This window comes from Cyprinodon variegatus, unplaced genomic scaffold, assembly GCF_000732505.1.
Source record: "Cyprinodon variegatus isolate N-32 unplaced genomic scaffold, C_variegatus-1.0 Scaffold1, whole genome shotgun sequence".
Classification (NCBI taxonomy): domain Eukaryota; kingdom Metazoa; phylum Chordata; class Actinopteri; order Cyprinodontiformes; family Cyprinodontidae; genus Cyprinodon; species Cyprinodon variegatus.
Window position 1 is genome coordinate 1360215 of NW_015150454.1, and position 19495 is coordinate 1379709.

General features: G+C 35.7%; 1 protein-coding gene across 12 annotated transcripts in view; it reads right to left on the reverse strand.

Moving 5' to 3' along the window:
- The window catches only part of LOC107092828 (calcium-activated potassium channel subunit alpha-1), a 180775-nt gene that overhangs the window by 66502 nt on the left and 94778 nt on the right, over positions 1–19495 (reverse strand). For all 12 annotated transcript variants that reach the window (XM_015388435.1, XM_015388190.1, XM_015387774.1 and 9 more), the window contains exons 4-9: positions 18321–18414; positions 16767–16878; positions 9868–9943; positions 8189–8264; positions 6917–7087; positions 3903–3994 (exon numbers count right to left, since the gene is read on the reverse strand). In XM_015388435.1, the coding sequence (XP_015243921.1) occupies positions 3903–3994; positions 6917–7087; positions 8189–8264; positions 9868–9943; positions 16767–16878; positions 18321–18414 (621 nt within the window). The remainder of the gene's footprint in view (positions 1–3902; positions 3995–6916; positions 7088–8188; positions 8265–9867; positions 9944–16766; positions 16879–18320; positions 18415–19495) is intronic.

Here is a 19495-nt window from a genome sequence, read left to right on the forward strand (position 1 = left end):
GATTATTTTTACATTTTGTCACAATGCAGCTACAAACCCCACTGTATTTACATTTTTACAATTATTAAATATTTAAAAAGGAGACATGTGCTTTCAGCCCTCTTTACTCCAAAACACCTAAATAAAGTCCTGTGGAACAGATTGCCTTCACAAGTTACCCAATTAGTAATAAAGTTCGTCACCCTGTGCCTATTTTAATTCAGGCACATATTCAGATGTTGGGTGAAAACATCAAGATCTTGTGGAGAATATCGCTAAACAAACAGCATCATGAAGACCAAGGAAAACACTTGGCTGGTCAGGAATGTCGTAGAGAAGTTTAAACATAGATTATGTTATAAATCTAACAGTAATGTTGAACGCCTTTTTCAAAATTAGAAAACAGTATGACCAAACACACTGATACATATCAGGCCATCCAAATGAATAAGCATTAATTGTATAAGTTAACTTTTCATAGGTACAGAAAGTTTGTTAAGAATGGAGCTATACTTGATTTGTGTTTTGTATATTTCCATCAATCCATCAAAGCTTAACAGGTAAAGAATTGATTCCATCCAGGGGTAGACAGACATTTTGGGCTCTATCAATCTAGGTTTTGGGCTTTATGTTGGTCAATCAAGGTTACAATTTTAATGTAACAAAGCTCTAGGTGTAAAAATACTTTTATGATACACTGCATATAAAACTTTAAAATTAACTGAAAAAAAGCATATCATAGACACAGTTCTTTACAATAAAACATAAAAAAAACCACCCAATAAACCACAAAAAAAGCAAGCAGCACAAAAATAATATATGTAACCATTTATCATCGCACATGCAAACAAAACATGCACATAGACAACATCATGGGATGTCCTGGGGAGGAATAGGAAACAGAACGGACAAACACAGAGCTCAAAACATCAGCAAGAGAGATCACTCAATTGCTACTTCTCTAATCCTTAACTAGTCATGAAAATGCTGCCATGTTTACTTCTTGTAAAGTTTTCAGCCCCCTTTGATGCATTTTTGACAGAGTTTGGTGACATTGCTTCACCTTTGAAGTACAAAAGCTGTGTATTTTAAAATTGAAGGTCTTTTTCTTTTTATTCTTTTTTTTTTTTCTCAGACAGGGTTCAGCCAGGGTTGAAAAGAGTTTCCATGCCAAGCCCTCAGCTGAATGAGGTCTAATGGAAACCACAGAGTCATAATGGAAACCATAGAACCCCAAATATGGTGGGTGCCAACAGAACATTACCCTTGTCATTACTACATCAGTGTAAGAGCTGTCACTGCGCTCAAGGGTTTATGCTACACTGCAAAGAGAACTTCTACCAAAGCTAACAGACATTAATCTAATGTTGATCTAACATGAGACCCTTTGGCTACCATATAGCCTTAAATGTTTGTTTTTAATGACAGGAGAGGTGAAGCACTGGTTGCACTTATTTTAAATGTATCATGATCTCATCAATTGAAAGCTCCATAACCATTTAATTACAATAATCTTCTAATCTGGTTCCATTTTTCGTTTCATGTGTCAACAGCTTCTAAATCGAAATGCACAGAATTCTAGAGCTGCATATCAAACCGATTTTTGCTAATAGTTTCTTCCTAATGTATCTAAATTAACTCAGCAAAACTGAAAGGCTCCTCAAAGTTTCTGTGTTTTATGGGTATCTTATGATTGTTACCATGTGTCTGACCAAAGAGTTGCAGAGGGAGGAGAAAAAAAAGTGAGAGGGAGAAATGATCTGAAGTTTTGACAAGAGCCTCACTCAACACCCATCTGTGTGTGAGGGCTGAAATCGTGAGCCAAACACAACATTTCATAAATCTTATCTCAGAGAACAAAGGCTCCCCCCTTAAAGCCCCACTGTACTGCTGACTCCAAACATTGTTCCTGCTGCAAAGAGTAACTGAAACTGAAGGGACTAACAATAGAGCAGCGAGAAAAGGCAAGATGGAGCAAGGAGAATTTGTGGAAAAGAAAGAGATAGAGGAGGGTTAGTCTACTAGTGTTGGAAAACTCTCACATCTGCCTTGCAATATTAATCTTTGTGCTTAACATCAGTAAAGCAGGTGGTTAGTGTTTCCTGCCATGTGTACTGGAAAATGTGTTATGTCCCTAATATAAAGGGAAGCTCCTGCTACAAATAGAGCATGTCTATTAAAACCAAGGGTGTGAAGCAGACTTTCCTCTGCTGTGTCAGGACAGGATATGTTACTTCAGTACTAACATACCTGATTTTTATAACATTCTTTCTAATGAAGGATTAAATGACTGAGTTTAAAAGTTTATGCTCTAAGAGTGCCCCCTAGTGGTCATATAATATAATAGCGGAATTAATCATAAATCATGGAAAGCTGTCACTTCCTTTTAAGCGTCTAACATACTGAAGTCAGCACCTTTTTATCAGCACAGAAAGGAAAGGAGTGAGGAGATTTTGAAACCATAACTAAATTTTAGACTTATTTCCTTAATCGAAATGCAGATATGCTAAATAAATTGCATGTGATGGCTAGTGGGCATTTCTTGCAGAAAGGTTTTTTCATATTTAAACAATCAAAGGCATACCTGGTGATCATTTTGTGTACTTTAAAATGTTAAATGTGTAGTTACGCAATACAAGTGTGTTATTTTCTTTTTGTGTAGTGTTTTCCTATGCCACTGTGAAGAAAGGAAGACACTCAATGTTGTTATGGGGCTAGAGGTTTGAGCCACAAAGGGATAAGAGGAATAATGTACAAAAAGCTTTGTGTTACTCTTGTGCAAAAAGTAAACTGACCAAAGCACCACGCAAACTTTAGGGTTAAATCCACACACAGCGAACTGTGACACCACATATACACAATAAACAGTTTAGCATTGAGAATGGAGCAGGCAAAAGCAAGCAAAAAGCAATTGAGAGCCTCCAATGGGAGCGAGGCATCCAGCATTCAAGGGTGTGGGAGCTGACTGAAGATCAGGGCCAGAGTAATGTCAAGCACGGATGATGCAATGTGCTACAGCAGTGACAAACAACGACGATTAGCGCTTTTTCATCAGGGTTGCAGAGATAATGAAAAAGCCATGAGACGGCAGGTTGTAAAGAACATCCCAGATATGATGCAACTGAGGAGAGATGTAAAACATGCACAAATAACCCAAGCAAAATAAAATACACAAAATTAAGAAATAAAGTAATGGTCATTGAGATTGATGATGCTTGAAAAGACCACCAATAATAATGCATATGCAGATGTTTCAGTTTTTCTATGTTCTCATGGGAAAATTCTTTAAAACTGGAGAGTAGGGATTTCATGACTTTCTTTTATCTTTAGGGCCTTTGTTGATGTGTTAAAGGTCGGCAAGTTGGAAACATTTAGCAGTCATGAAAGCTCTATTTTCCAAATTAAATTATAGCGCAACACAGGATGTGTCAAGGAAAACAAGTAAAGAAAATGAACAGCACATGAATGACTTAAGGAAAGTGTTGAATTAAAGAAAGATAGAGGTAGATTCAGAGAAAAGGGTAGGCAGAGGAAGAGTAAGAACAAGAGTGAAGGGGCATGAACATGTGTGTCCTAATGGCCAAGGTCTCCAGTCACGCAGTGTGACTTCATCTAACTACTGCACCGAAACTTGAAAAATATTAAATGTAAAGTTCTCAAACCCCCAATAACTTAAGAACTTAAAAAAGAGGGTGCGCTTTAGTCACACAACCACACCTTGTCTGGATTTCAACTTACTTTCTGCCTCGTGTCGAGTTATAACTCCCTCCGTATTTCTTCCGATTAAGGATGAGAGCAGCAATTTCTGGCACGTAGCGAGCAAACATGGCCTACATGCATGGAACAGAAAAAAAAGAAAAAAAGGCATGCAGAGAGGGTTCCACTGCACACATAAAAACAGCAGAACCATCTGGAATACTTACTTTCTTCCATTAACCGCACTATAGGAACCACCATATTTCTTGCGGTTTCCTATTAACTCTATGATTTCAGGGACGTAGCTGGCAAACATGGCCTAAGGAGGAGATAGAAGACAGAAGAAGAGACTAAAAAAGAGACTACTATGCCAAAGAGTGGTTGGTGGAGAATATGAATCCAATTTTCTGAGATGAAAAAAGTTTTGTTTTAACAGCAGAGATCTGCCAAAAAATTAATATACAGGAGAAATGTTTTCATGTTAAGTTCTTCTTGCATTTATTGTTTTGAGCCCCAGTATGTAAAGATTCTTCAAGATCCAGTTCAGTAAGTGGACTTTGGTCACAGCTGAAAATTGCCAGTCTGTGATGGCACCAAAAACCTTTTCTGGGTGGCAGAATTTTTAGAACTAATGAACAATTTTGAAAACAAACAAACAAAAAAAAAAAAAAACCTATGTGCCATGTTTTGTCCAACAAACACAGATGATCTGGCAGGTTGATTTGAAAAGACCGTCCTGATGGTCCACAGCTGCAAAACGTATCAAGACTCATTAGTTGGGCTGTTGAATGAGCTGGATGCATTTTGCAATGTCTGACAGCCTTTAATCAGATGAGGGTTTTTTTTTTTTTGTGGAAACGCTGACACTTAGGCCATCATCTATCAATAAAAATTTTATTTATCTACCATTAAACTATAGGGGATCGAAACGCATTATAAACTTGTGACCTTGCTATAGCAGACAGTTTTATGTTTGGCTGCCTATGACTCTTGACTGCCAAAATGAAAAATTTAATTCCTAATTAAATCTTTCCCCTCAATTCAATGAAACCAAATGAATAAATACTTTGTTTATCTGATTATTTATCCTAATCAGTGGATGCACCCCACTAGTTGCCACCATTCCCGCTAACCACAGCACTTCACTCTGTAAAGAAAACTCAAAGGTAGCAATTTTCAGGATTATATTTTAAAATATCAGCAAAGAGATTTATAAAACTATTTAAAATAAAACAGGGATCTTTTTAAGGATAGATGACAGAAATACAAAGAGTTCAGCAGCAGCTGCTCTTTTATATAATAGTAGTTTTAATCACTATATTGAAAAAGGAGCCATCTGCCACAGGATGTTATTTCCTACCCTCCTTGGAATATTTTGTTGAAATGGTAAAATGACTGAATTGATATTACATGTTACAGCCATGTAGAAGTGTTTAATCTTTTGGGCTTTTTCTCCTATGAATCTGGCAGAACCAAATTTTGGAAAACTCCTGATTAACATAGGGATCTGCAGTCTGTACGGCAGTGTTTTTTTAAACTAATTTTTCCAGTTCCATTGTTATTTTTTCAAACAGTATCACTGTAGTATTACCTAATACTCCAAATCCAATATGGCTGCTTTGAACCCATAAACTTTCATTTGTACCTCCTTAGATCTTATGTCACATCCTTTATTGGTTGTGTAGCTAGCCTTTGAAAGTATAAATCATAGAGACAAGCATTGCTTTTGGTTCTTATTGATAATAAATGTCTGGCTGGTGACTGTGCATATTGATTAGGAATGCTAAACATGTTCAGTTGGAACACAGTTAGTTTGGGTTTAAAGCTGTTTCTAGCACAAATAGCCACCAGCATTTGGTCCTGTTAAACTGCTGTCTGCATCAGGTTAAAACTTGGGAGTATTTTTTTCTTTTCCTTGTAAAACTTCTCTCTAGATCTCTGTTAATTATTTACATTTACTTTGCAAATAACTGTCCAAACTTACTTCTGGGTACCACAAAAACAGCCCAAGTACCGCCACTGGTGCTTTTAGCACATTTTAAGAACCATGGCTCCAGAGAAACACTCACTACGATGGATGTTTACAGTTAGTAATGTTAACTTCAATAACTGTGCTATTTACTTATAAAGGATATAAACTGCAATTAAATCTATGCCTCACAACCATTTTGTCTTAATTAATTCAGTAGGACTGCATTGAAGTATTTGCTCTCTCTCACACAAGCATTAGAAAGCTATTGCTGCTCTGAATAAACACGTTACTATATCTATCACTCAAATCAAGGAGGCTATAAATAATGATTTTAGGAAGGAAAGGTTTGACAATAAGAAAGATAACAAATCAGACAAAAATCTCTAATTTGTCCATCTAGGGCAAGGAGTAAATTTAAGGGTCTGATCTGATTGTTTTGTTCTCTAAATATTTTTTAGCCATGAGTCACAATTTATCCACTGCTACTTAAGGAAAGCATGTGAAGGTACTGAAATAAAGACTTCCAGAGCCTTCTGCTTTCAGACAAAACACACAATCTATCACTATGAGCACAAAGCAACACATGGTCACACATATGTAGAAAAGAATCCTACTGTCACAAGCTTGCCTATATTCCAAAATTCGATTGGGCTAAATCCTTGAACCAGAGGCCTGAATTGATATAAGTGCACACAGGTGCATACATTCATGCATTTCCACATTAACTCTATCGTGCTTGTGGCAGCCCAATAGGATCATTCATAAAGAGGTTAGGAAAGGAGAGGGGGGGCTGCTGTTGCTGTGGTACCAGTCAGGCTGGCCTGAGCCTCATCTTCCTGCCCCTGTGTTTGTTGGAAATGTGGGAGGAGACACAGAAGGAAGGGTGTCCTGAAACCGCAACTGCTATTTTAAGAGAATATAACAAATTTATGAGACAAAAGCATATACTCTAATTCAAGTAATATAGAGGGGACACATAGGGAGAGCAGACAAAGGAGACTAGGACCTTGAACTACAGCAGACAGGATACATTAGGTTTAACACAAGGATACTGAGACAGATAACTAACATTTGCAGGTAAATGCAGCAGAATTTAATTTGTATAAAACACACTATGTTAATATACAATATATTGAACACAATTTGCATTGATCATCAATAATTATTTAGGTTTGCTTAATGATTTAAAATAGGCCTAAATAGTAGATTGAGGAAGGCAGGCAGGATCGATATGTGAGGGAAGAAGAGGATAGAAAAATTGCATTTTACCAAACCACCGAGGATGAAGAAGACCATGAACAGGCGCCCCAAGGTGGTTTTTGCATAGACATCCCCATAGCCCACTGTAGACATAGTCACCATCAGCAAGTAGACACATTCCCAATAAGATAACGACTGGGAATTTTCAAAGTTTTCCCAAGGATCCCCTGAGTTTTCCACCTGTAATGGAAATAAGAGCAGAGGTTGTACAAATGATTAGCCATGAGACTCACCAGTACTTCCTTAATTTATTTTTTAAAACTAAACAAATCCGGCCAAGTGGGCATGGTTTCTGCATCTTATCAAGCTTTGACCACCATCTAGTGGTGATATTTTGAAATACATAATATGTTGCTTAACAGGACTGATGGTGGTCATCAAATGTATCAAAAGTTTATATTTATCACATAAATGTATTTGCACTTGCTGCTCATTTTAAACACTTATTGATTAAAAAGAAAACTTGATGAATAAGGAGGAACACCTTTGGTTTGTTTTCATTAAAAAAAAAACTAAAAAAAGGATTTCTTTAGCTATTATGTCAACTTCTCTAAAGAGATTATTTATCTTTAGGGTCAATAAGATAACTACCACATGACTTACAGTATTTGGACTAATCTTACCAAGATTAATTCATTAAACAACATACAATTTGTATTATATCAGTGCAAAATGTTGCATATACAGTGACATTTTACTAATTTTACTCAAAATTACACATATATATATATATATATATATATATATATATACACACATATGGATCCACCTAGATGTAAAACCTAATAGTCCTTTAATCTTTGTAAAGTGAGGAAATAATAAAGAGAGAGAGGACTACCAGCAAATTTTATTAACCCTGCCACAAATCTCCAGTCAGTTGGTTAAAACTTCAGCACTGGGGATATTCCCAAAGGATAATGGCACATCAAATAAGGTTTTGGGATGAATAAATAAAGCTTACTGTACAAACCTTCCACTTGCTCTGACCCAAATTATAGTGATAAATATGGAGCGTGTTTAGATCTGAGCTCAGTCATAGTAAAACAACTATTTAACTGAAATATTCTGAATAAGCCAAAAGCAGTGGTTAAATATCCTGGAAGAAATTGGCCAAAAACTCAGTGATGATTTAAAAAAAAGTGTGTGATCCAGGTGAAGCGTGCGATCTACAGAAGGAATATATACTTTCAATTATGCAACTGCACCAATCATTTTCTTTTCACATAATCAATTATTTATACATAGGAAACCACCACGTACACAATGTTAAAGTTGACATACCAAATGTATGAATCCAGCCGCCGTGAGCCATGTGCTTATAAAGATGGAACACAAGTTCACCAGCTTGATGGAATTGCTTGTTTGGAAACAAATATCAAGACAATTAAAGAGAAAAACATGAGAGTAACAACTGGTACAATATTCTACTTCAACTCAAAAAAGATTAAACAAAATATAAATGTAACATAATTGAGATTGAAAAAATTATATAAATTCTTAATGAACACAGAGTGATAAATAAAATTTTATACATACACACACATATATATATATATATATATATATATATATATATATATATATATATATTTAGTACTAATAAAAAAAAGTATTTTAAAATAACAGGTAATGAAAGAGAAACTGTAGTTGGTAAAAAAAATCTGCAAACTAAAAAAATGATGTGCAATTAGTCCTTAAAGCAACACTGTGTAACCTTAAGCCAGTAGAGGTGCTAGAATTTACTGCATAGCTGTAGACAACTACCTACAGTGTGTGTTATCAGGCTACTTTGGAAACAGTAGAATGACAATTCATGGAGTTACTTGTAAAGATAAACTTTCATTCACTCCTCTAGATTAAATTCTAAATCAGAGAAATATCATATTGTTATTGTCTAACAACTTTTAGCTTAGTTACAGTAGCCAAAAAGCAGAACTCTAGGTCAGTGGTTTTTAAAGTGTGAGCTTATTATTTAGAAAAATATTAAAAAATAAAAAATAAAAAAGTTAAAAATAGATTTTTTTTCAGTATCATGAAATATAATATATTTAAACATTATTAATTTGAACTGTATTGATTTCACATTAGAGAAATTTCCTTCATTTAACCCATCCACTTGGGGTGCAGTTGGCTGCCATTGTGCGGTATGCGGGGAGCAGTGTGTGATTAAGGGTCAGAGACCCAGAGTGGCAGTCTGTGGGAGTGGGGCCCGAACTCAAAACTCATAACTTGTAATAATATTTACAAAAAGCATGGGGATTTAAAATCCAACTTTGAGGCTAACTATTTAAGTAAGGACTATCCCACCTTGGCTGACAGGTTATTAAAATGCCCTTTCCCTTTTGCATCAACATACCATTGTGAGTCTGACTTGTTCAACTTTAAAGACACTCATTATAAATCATAGAACATCTCTACAAGTGGACAATTACATTATGTTACTAATAGACATTAAACCCTGCCCACCAACTAAACACATAACGCATTATTTACTTCTGGTCTTTATCATACAGTGGGAATATAATACAGTGTTAAAAACTGTTAGTTACATTCTTATGCTAAACATAATTATTAATAATTTAACAGAGATAAATAATAAGTAAAAAAAACTTCTAGAAGGTTTTATTTATTTATTTTACATATTTTTTTGCAATGTCTGCTGGTCTGCAAAGGGGGGTCCCAAATATTATTTCTGTTTAGGGGACCAACATGGTCAAATGACTCATTCAGTGATGGATCCAAATCTAAGTATATATATATATATATATATATATATATATATATATAAACAAGTTATTACTTGGCTCAAGAGAGTTATGCAGTGTTGCTTTAAATAAAAACAAAAAAGGGTTTTTCACTTTAAGGTGTTGTCAGTTTATGATAAAGTATCTTGCACAAGTAAATTGGTAAGAATGAAAATGTTTCACGTTTAATACAAGAAAAAGAATGTTCTTTCTTACCTTGTTTTCAAAATATTTAGGAACTGTAATATTTCTGAAAACTGAATCAGTCTTAGCGCTCTCAGAAATCTTAAACCTATTGAAAGACAAGAGCAAATATAGAAAGGGGTGAGAAAACACACAATTAAATGCACAATAGTAAAAAAAATGTATTTTAAGAAAGAAAACAAAACTTCATTATGGAGAATGTTAACAAACACAAATGAGGCAAAACAGGAGTTAGTGGGAAGGTTAGAGGACAAAGGCTCAGCTTGAATGTGGAAAATACGGAGTTAAAATATGATGACATCTTCTGATTGTTGGTTTTAGATGAAATTTCTGATGGAATGAAAAATGAACGTGTCAATGTCTGTGTATGTCAGTTCATATTATGAGCATTACCAATGATATAACATGTCAAATCAGAACTGAATCTAGTCGTAAAAAAAAAAAACTTATGGGGGCTACTTACATGTAAATAAAAGCCCACCTTCAGAATATGCATTTGTTAATGCTAAAACTCTTACCCCAGTTGGATAGAATGTGCAAACAGGACCAAAGAGTATGATAAAATCCATTTTGCGCTCCTTTGTAATCCTGCCCATGATGGCTCTGCCTCACCCTATATCCATTCTGAAAAAGATCTCCACAAGACTTCTTTCTCCTCCAGGTCTCCTGGAGATTCTCTAGGTTCACATCGCAGTGTGTGCGGCGGTAGACAAGCAGTTTAGGAGGAATCATTGTTTCAAATCATCCAATGAGTAAGAAAATTATTTGAGATCAATTCTAAGGTCCTTTTAAAATTATGCAACCGTTCCCACAAAACTCATGGGCTTCAGACAAAATAAAGCTAAAAGTAAACATTCATCATGACAGTCCAGCCTCAAAATGTCTATGTGATCAGAATGTCAGCTTGAATAAGAAGGGTTTTTCTCTCTCTGTTGAGTTTTAGTGCCCTTAATCCGCACTACACAAACCGATTTACCTTTCTCCCGGCCTTACAGAGCATCACTGTCAACTCTTGCAGAGCTTTCTCTCTCTCTCTCTCTCCCTCCCTCTCTGCACACAGTTGTGTTGCACCTAATTTACAAAAAGGTCTGCATCCTGCCAAGGATTAGCAGATATGAAAATAATGCAGGGCAAAAAACAATAATCCTTTTTCAAGAGGGTGTGCTCTGCATTTATTGTGGTATTTCAAATCCACTCTAAAGTACTGTAGGAAATAGCCATAGAAGCACACTTGCCAGCAAATATGTCATATGTAATATAATGATAATAATAATAAGACTAAGAAAATGATTATTGTTATGTATTTAACATGCAAGTTCCACACTTAAGACCCTGGGCTGGGAACCTAACCCACAACCTTTTTTCCTGCAAGGCAATAGTGCTACAAACATACGTCAGACATTTCAATAAATTTATATCGAAAATATATAATATAAATTTTCCTCTTGTTTCAAATGTCTTTCTACATGTTAAAATAAGAACATGAACACACAACTGTGATAATTTTGTATAAAAATTTAGGGAAGAAAACCTCTCCTTTGTGAAGAAAAGATCTACAATCAAAGCATTTCTGAGAATGATGAAAGTCCAATTAAAGATACATTTTTTTACAACTGAAAATCTGACAAAGTATACCTCTGATGTTACACAACCAAATATGCTAATATGTACAAGTATTTCTAGTAAAAGACTATTTTATGATATTAATTAGGAAAAGAGGATATGCAAATCAAGAGTTCCTTAAAGCTATTCTTAAACACTGGTGATCTTAACCCTAGGAAATACATGTACCACTTGCATGAACTAGAGCCAAAATTCACAGTCTTGCCCAACATCAATGTGTGACCTTGTTATAGAGTTCTGGAAAAAAAGGGATCAAAGATTCCCATGAACACATTCCTAGTTTTTCTAAAAAGTCTTTTAAATCTTTTGAATGTCTTTTGAATGTTAAATCTGTCTTTGCAACAGACGATCCAATTTTTAAGGATTACCGTAATAGTTAACTTTCATTTCAGTATGTTTCTTAAATATACAAAGGTAAATGAGAAAATACTTTTCTTAATATGTCATTGTGTGCAGGTCAGATCAAAGAATCTTTGTTATTATTGCAAAGACTATATAACTTTTTCATTTTTTTTCGTCTCTGTGTCCTATGCAGCAACATGGCACTTTGAATTGTTTTCTTAGTTCTATTTTGCAGAGGCTTTGATATTCATATTTTAAAAATGTGATTTTAAAATAGATTTTATTTAAATGTACACCTTAACTTACAGCTATATAAGAATTCACATGGTTTTATTCAGAGTAAATAACTAGAGTCATGTTTGGACTTCAATGGAAGTGCTGAATTTACATTTATTTCCTTGCTTTTCTTTCAGGAGCATTTTCAATTGTTTTGTTTTTTTTGTGTTTTTGTGTTCCGTTTATCTCTTTATCAGATATATAAGTTTGCTAAAAAAAAAAGGTAAAACAACTAACGTGTAGCTGTAATACCATTTAATTTCTCAAGATTCAATCTAGGTGATTTCATTTAGAACTATGTATGAAGATTTGGAGGGAGGTCACAGAGGTAAGGAGCAGCGGGAGAGCAGACTGCGAGGCCGGGCAGAGATTACAGCAGAGCAGGGAAGAGGCAGCGGCTGGACCAGGTCTGAAGTTGATCACAAAATATGCTACAGATAAAAAACGACAGATTTTTTAACTCCAGTGAATTTGCTTTCATTGCGGATTTTGCTTTGCTGTTTTCATGCCGCTAGCATTGATAGGAAAATGTTATTGCTATTACTTTGCTTCATAATGTGCCTCTACATAGGGATAGCATAATTCACTTATTCCTTTTGTGTTCAGAGTGAATTCATTATTAGTCCATAAAGGTGCAGTAGAAATTAAATTTAAAATTAACGGAAACTCCAGCCCATATCTTTCAAGGGTTAAGGATTATTCCACAACATGAGGTTAGCCCCTTATTATTAATTTCTCTAGAAAACAATCAGAACTTAAAAAGGTCCCCAACTGAGAAACTGGAATGAGCTTTATTGTGAAGGTTAAACGGTTATAGTTTTGGTCTCTAAAGAAAGTTGCTTCAAAAAGGGTTTTCATAGAGAGCACAGGTATTTTAGCAAATTTAGAATTTTTATGCACAACTCTCTATTTAATGTTGGTCCAACAGTGCCAGAAAGCTACCAAGTTGTCGATTTCTTAGCACTATATTAGAAGATAAAATAAATAATCACACATAAATTATAGATCTTTTTAATCTGAGTTAAAATAAAAACAAGGAACTTTCCTGTCCCCATATATTTCAAAACAACAAAACAAAGGCCACTAGGGCCTAAAAATAAACTTTAAAATTAAGGAATGTTTCTAAAAACAGTATTTAACTGACTTTGCTCCAATGCTTTCGGCATGGATTTATTTGTCTCCATATTTTCTGAAATGAATATGGAGACAAGCTTTTAATAAGTCCAAAGCCCAAAGTGTCTGGGTTTGTCTGGCACTCAGTTTATAATATTTTTTTTATTTTTTAAATCTAACACTACAGTATGTACACATTGTGGTATAAATGTCCGTTATTGTGTCAAAGGTTATTTTAAATGCAGAAGCTATCAAAAAAGTTAAGCAGATAAAACGAATAATGATAATTAAATAGATCTATAAGCATCGGTTTTAAAAACAAATGTCAAAATTTCTTTTTAACACCAAAAATTCTTTCACACTGTCAAACATAGTAAACACACAGAATCACAAACACATCCGTCTGCTCACATAATGCTCATTCAAAAAGGTCTTTACAGCCTGTGCCAACGAATAGGCCTACTTCATTGTGGCTCTATGAGGCATGACCCCTTAGTCACATGTTTTGGCAGGACTATTTTATCAATCAGTAGTCAGAGATGTTTCATCTGCAATGATACTGACAGTAAGCCAAGCCATGCTTAGATTGCATGATCTGACGCTGCTCTTACTAAGCTAACACTGGACAGAAAGCTACCACATATCAATATCTTTCGGCTAAGATAGTAGTGATAACCTACTTACTTACCCTGAATATGCTTACTGCCAGTTGATTAAAGGACATACAAGGCATTTGCACTCAGCTGCTTCCAACACCACAATAAGAGTGAAAGAATGCTATACTTATTCTCCACTAGGAGGCAGTAGAAATATGGGATTAAAATTGCTGCCTCAAAGCACCTCTTTCACATCCTGCAGCAGACAGCTGTTAGCTAACAGAGTTACATTTTCAAATAATGTATTAATACATTATTTGAGTCATTTATTGACAGAGTCATTCCATGTTGCAGATGGAGGAGACTGAGACGGCCAAGCTTCTGTAGCCCTGAGATCTATGAGCATCTTTCAAAGAGCCACATGCTTCAGTAATTCCACCCAGTTTCTCCCTTGAGGAAACGTGGGTTTAAGTTGTTAAAGAAGATTAATTTCTTTTCCTGCAGAAGCAGAACTGTACATGCTCTTCTAACATTAGCCACACATCGTTATTCTCTTAATCAATGTCTAATTTGCAGGAGAAGGAACACCATATCAACTGCACAGTATCTATTCTTCCATAGGCTGCAGCTTCTCCATGCCAGGAGGCCAGGGCAGAACCTCTAGTAGAGGTCTTTGAAAAGCACACCTACAACAGACCTCATATTAAATTTATAAAGTGTAAGAATTTGATTCTTACACTTAATTTATTATACTGACTATGTTCCCTTCCCTACGTTTATGGAAAGCTAATAACCTATCTGGATTTCCCAAATAAAGCCTGAGAAGAAACCCTGTATCTAATTAAATGAAATGAATACAGGTAAGATTAATAGATAAGAGCCCCCTTAGGTGTTTCATAGGAAGCAAAGGAAGATGACTCACTTCCTTAACACTATATCATCAATGTATTCTCACAAAGATACATGCTTTCTGACAAAAAGATCAAATAAAGCTGTAATTTTGCCCTAAAATAGATATGCCTCATGCAACAATCACAGCTTATATTATTCAAAGGTGATTCCTCTCAAAAGAACATTAAGCAACAGCCACACTGATGTTTCAAACTCTTTCATCACCCTCATCAAGACCCTAACGCCCATATCCCTTGGGCTACGATGTGGACACCTTAAATGATGAATATGAGAAAGAGGAAACCTGGCTCTCATCCTTTTCATTTATTATGCAACTCTTGTTTTTTTTTCCTGTGAAAATGTGTAACCCTTCATAAGAAAACTTCCACAGCTGCCGAAGACGCCACCAAATCAAACATCATAGTCCTATGTTTCTACAAGCCCTATTTACATTACACAAGTAATCTTAGTAGAGAGGCAGATTTTCACTGCTCAACATCACTTTATTCTGTTATCGTTCAGTGTTTTTATATAAGAACAATTTATGAATAAATACTCAAAAGACAAACTGTCACAGTCTTGTTTCTGTTATGTTTTCTTTTGAGTATTCAGTTTTACTTTGCTCCATGTTTTATTGGTTTAATTCCTATTTTGTTGTGTTTTCTGGTTATATTTCTGTTCTTAGGTTTTTATTTGTTGCCCTCTGTCGCCCTCTTGTGTTGGTCTCCTTTTCCCTAGCTCCTTTCTAGACTCCTCTCTTCACACCTGCTCCCAATCAGCTCCTTAGTCTCCCATGAATACTCTCCTTGTGCAGTTTCTCAGTGCTGGTTACTCGTCTAACACTGTCTTACTTTGTCTTCCTCGTCGTGATTGTTTTCCCCTGATGTCTCCATGGTTCTGGTTTGTTTTACTTTTTTCATGTTGGATTTTTGGATTTCTGCTTCAGTTGTTTTTGAACCTCTCATTAAATCTAAAAACAAACCTGCCTCTGCATTTGGGTCCTCAAACCCCAACCAAACATTGACACAAACTTAATAAACTTTAAAACCCCTTTAAGGAAAGAATGCTTCCGCAATTTACAAAATACACAAAAAATACAGTATTAATCACTAACAAAATAGTTTAAAGCTTCAAAATAAAAACAAAAAACTACTGTACATCGTCTTCATATCTTGTATCTTGCAAACTCCTACAGATTACAATATCTTGTCCCCTGACACAACCCCCATACTGTTTGTGGAAAGACTAAGGATCTTTCTAGCTAATATAGACATGAAATAACCAGTCTGATGACATGGTATATCAAAACTATGGGCAGGAATTGCTACAAAACACTAAATGTTTAGCAAAGAGCAATCTGGATGAGAAAATAGTTCTACCTGTAGACAATGAAATAAAAGAAAAACCGAGGTTGGATAATATCACACAGATGCTTTTTTTTTGGGTCCTATCAGGAGAGACATAGGGGCCAAAAAAAGAACAGACTTGGAATCAAACCCTTTTCACTGCAGTATAATTTAGGTCACAGTTTTCTAAACACAGAGAGAAAAGTAGGTCGTTATGTAATGCAGGTTAGGGTGTTTTCCAGTTGGCTCATGCATGAGTGAGTGCAGGTGTATGCTGGATCACACAATACTGAATATTTTTGGTGTGGATGTGAATGAGATTATAAGGCAGTTATTGACTGACGTGAGGTATTACAGGTGCAATGCTTGAATACATTTACAAATAAACCACAAACACACATATATGGAGAAAAAAAAGAGAGTAAAGCACAGCCCCATTCTTTCACCCCATCAATCCATTCACTCTGCTGGGTCTATGTAAGCTAAAACATCAGAGGACCCAGCCCTGTCACTTCTAATGACTAGGGAAAGTTGACTGCAGCCTCAAGCAACATGGCCTCAGAGACATGCCCCTACTAAAGGAAAGACAGACGGGAGACCGGGAGGCAGAGGAAGAGATGTAGTGATAAAAAAAAAAAAAAAAGAGCTGGAGTGCAAGAAAAGAAAGAAAGAAGGAATGGGAAAACAGGGTGTGTTAAATGTTACCTAAGCTTTGTAAACTTACCAAGCCAGCTTCTATTTAAGTAGACAGAGACAAACACTGGAGGAACAGTGAAGAAGTCCACCACAGAGTTCACCTCCAGCCAGAACCACAGCTTGTCGTTGGCTGCTATAAACTGCCAGAAAATATTTACAGTCAGTACGGAAAGAAATGTAGTTTTACACAAAAAATATACGTGTCGAATTTTTCTAATTGTATAAACTTACACAAATGATTCATTATTTTCCAAGCATTTAGAAAACTAAAATGTACGGTTCATGTGTACGGCCCTATATCGAATCCTGTGCAGTCAACCAGATCTGTATAAGTAAATGCAAGCTGTCTGCGTATAATATAATATTGAGTATTAACCCCAGTGTTCTATGAAACATTCAGAAGGTTTGATGTAGAAAATTAAGAGACATCATAAAGACCAAGAAACACAAGAGAAAGTCAGGGATACATTTAGGGGGGGTTATTCATACCATGCTTTGAACATTTTATATTTTACATTTTTCCAGTCCCTTAAAAGACGCAGCTGCAGCCTTCAGGGACATAGACATACACATAAACCTACAGGAAGGAAATAATTAAAAAAAACAGTCAAGAGCTCCATTCTACTATAACCCTATAACGTTACTATAACGTTACCAGCTGCTCAGTTGGTAACGCTTTTAAACAAAACATCTACTGGTTATACAGTCCACAAATTTGCCCTCTTAAAATAAGTATACTATTGTTGAAAGAATAGTATAAAACATTCTGTTTAAAAGTTTTCCATAGGCAAGTAAGTAACAGAGCAAAGTTATGGAAGAATGTAATTTTTTTGAGACAAAACAATAATTGGCCTTCTAGAGTTAGAATAACTCTGCACATAAATCTAAAAAAAAACTGTGAAACATGCAGGTGGCAGCATTGTGCTACGAGGATACTTTTCCTCAGTAAGGAGAGGGAATCTGATTAAGGTTGATTGAATGATGGATGAAGTTAAATAAAACACCATCATGGAAAAAACTTAGGACAGATCAGGGTCAGTAAACATTGGCCGTCACCTAAAGGAACAATCGAGTGGTTTATATCAAAGCAAGCTTATGTTTTAGAATTACCTAGTCAAAGTTAAAAGGAAAATCTAACAGGAAAGGGTTAAAAACTGAGGTTCAGAGACACTCTATCTTTTCAGACTGTGCTTGAGTTATCTAAGCACAGGACAGGTCGGTGGCTGGACGTTTGCAGCTGGTAGAGACAAAACCTAACAAACCTGCAGCTGTATTAGCTGCAAAAGATGTTTTTCTGCTGAGGGGACCAAAATACAAATGTACCGCATTTTAAGCATTATTTATATATATATATATATATATATATAAATAAAAAAAAACGTTTGAAGGAAGGCTTTAATATTTTCATGGGACTGAACAATTTTTCATAACTTTTATTCAATTCAAATAAGAAATGACAGATTTTTCATTGCAGTGAAACAAATTGTGAAGAAATGCTATGACTCATGTATGTGTGCACACTGCGTAAAATATACACTAAAATACACAGACGTAAAATACACATATGTGTGTGTCATCTTACCCGCAAGCCAAAGTAGAGAAGGAAGAATACGTTGAAGGCCATATCGATTTGTAATGTAAAATCTTGGTAGAAGTACTGGCAGGATTCTATAGGACTGAAACAGAGAGGGAGAAAGGAAGAGAGAAGGACATTATTGAAGGTTCAAATGCTCATTAACTGATAACATCTCTTTCCTACTGCATAGGTGAGAAAAGCTTTAATGCTTTGATGCTGACGATGTCAATAGCTGCTGTCTTCAGCAGTGATGGATGAAGTACTCAAGAATGGTACTTGAGTAAAAGTACTGAACTACAATTAAAAGTTATTCGGTCAAACATCTACTCAAGTTAAAGTTACCCAAGTACTCAGTTTTGAAAATACTAAAGTATTCAAAAGCATGTGCATTTAAAATTACTTAATTATTCAAAGATACAAATTAAATGTTCAAGCGTCAGTGTATTTCTGTCTAATTTTCAGAGGAATTTTAAAGAACCCTGTAACTTTAAGAAATCACCTGATGTCTTAATGTGTACAACCACAGCTTTAATGAACTACAGCATGAAAATGCTTCAAATAAATAAGTACTGCCATTTGATTATTTCTGCCCTGCGATGGACTTGGGTCCTGTCCAGGATGTACCCCGCCTCTCGCCCTTAGACAGCTAGAGATAGGCACCAGCACCCCTCGCGACCCCACTCGGGATAAGCGTAATGGACGGATTTGATTATTTCTAATTGAAAAACAAACCATTCCCCTCACACTTTCACTATGGAATAGAGGTTTAAGTTTGAATCTAATAGCACAAACAAACCGCTACTCTGATTTGAGAACTAATTCTACTGAACATCTTGGTCACATGGCAACAACCTCTGTTGGTGCAACAAATTTGTGGAATGACATACAAATCTCTAAAACATCCATCCAGGGGCCTGAATGGGTGGTAGGCTTCATATTGGTTACTCCTGGCAAGAAGTGCCCTGCCCGTGGACCAGGGAGGGGAAGGGGGTGTTTGGGGGTTTCAATCTCTTGTATCCCTGACCCCTGTTCCAAATCCTAACCCTACGTCCACCTTCTTTTTTCTCTGACAAGAAGGGAGGAAGGGGATGCCCGGTTAAGCCTAGACCGGCTCGGTTGTGGTCGCGGTGTAAAAACACCCTCCACTTCCCTTACCTGTCCAAACCCCTGCACATTGTTCA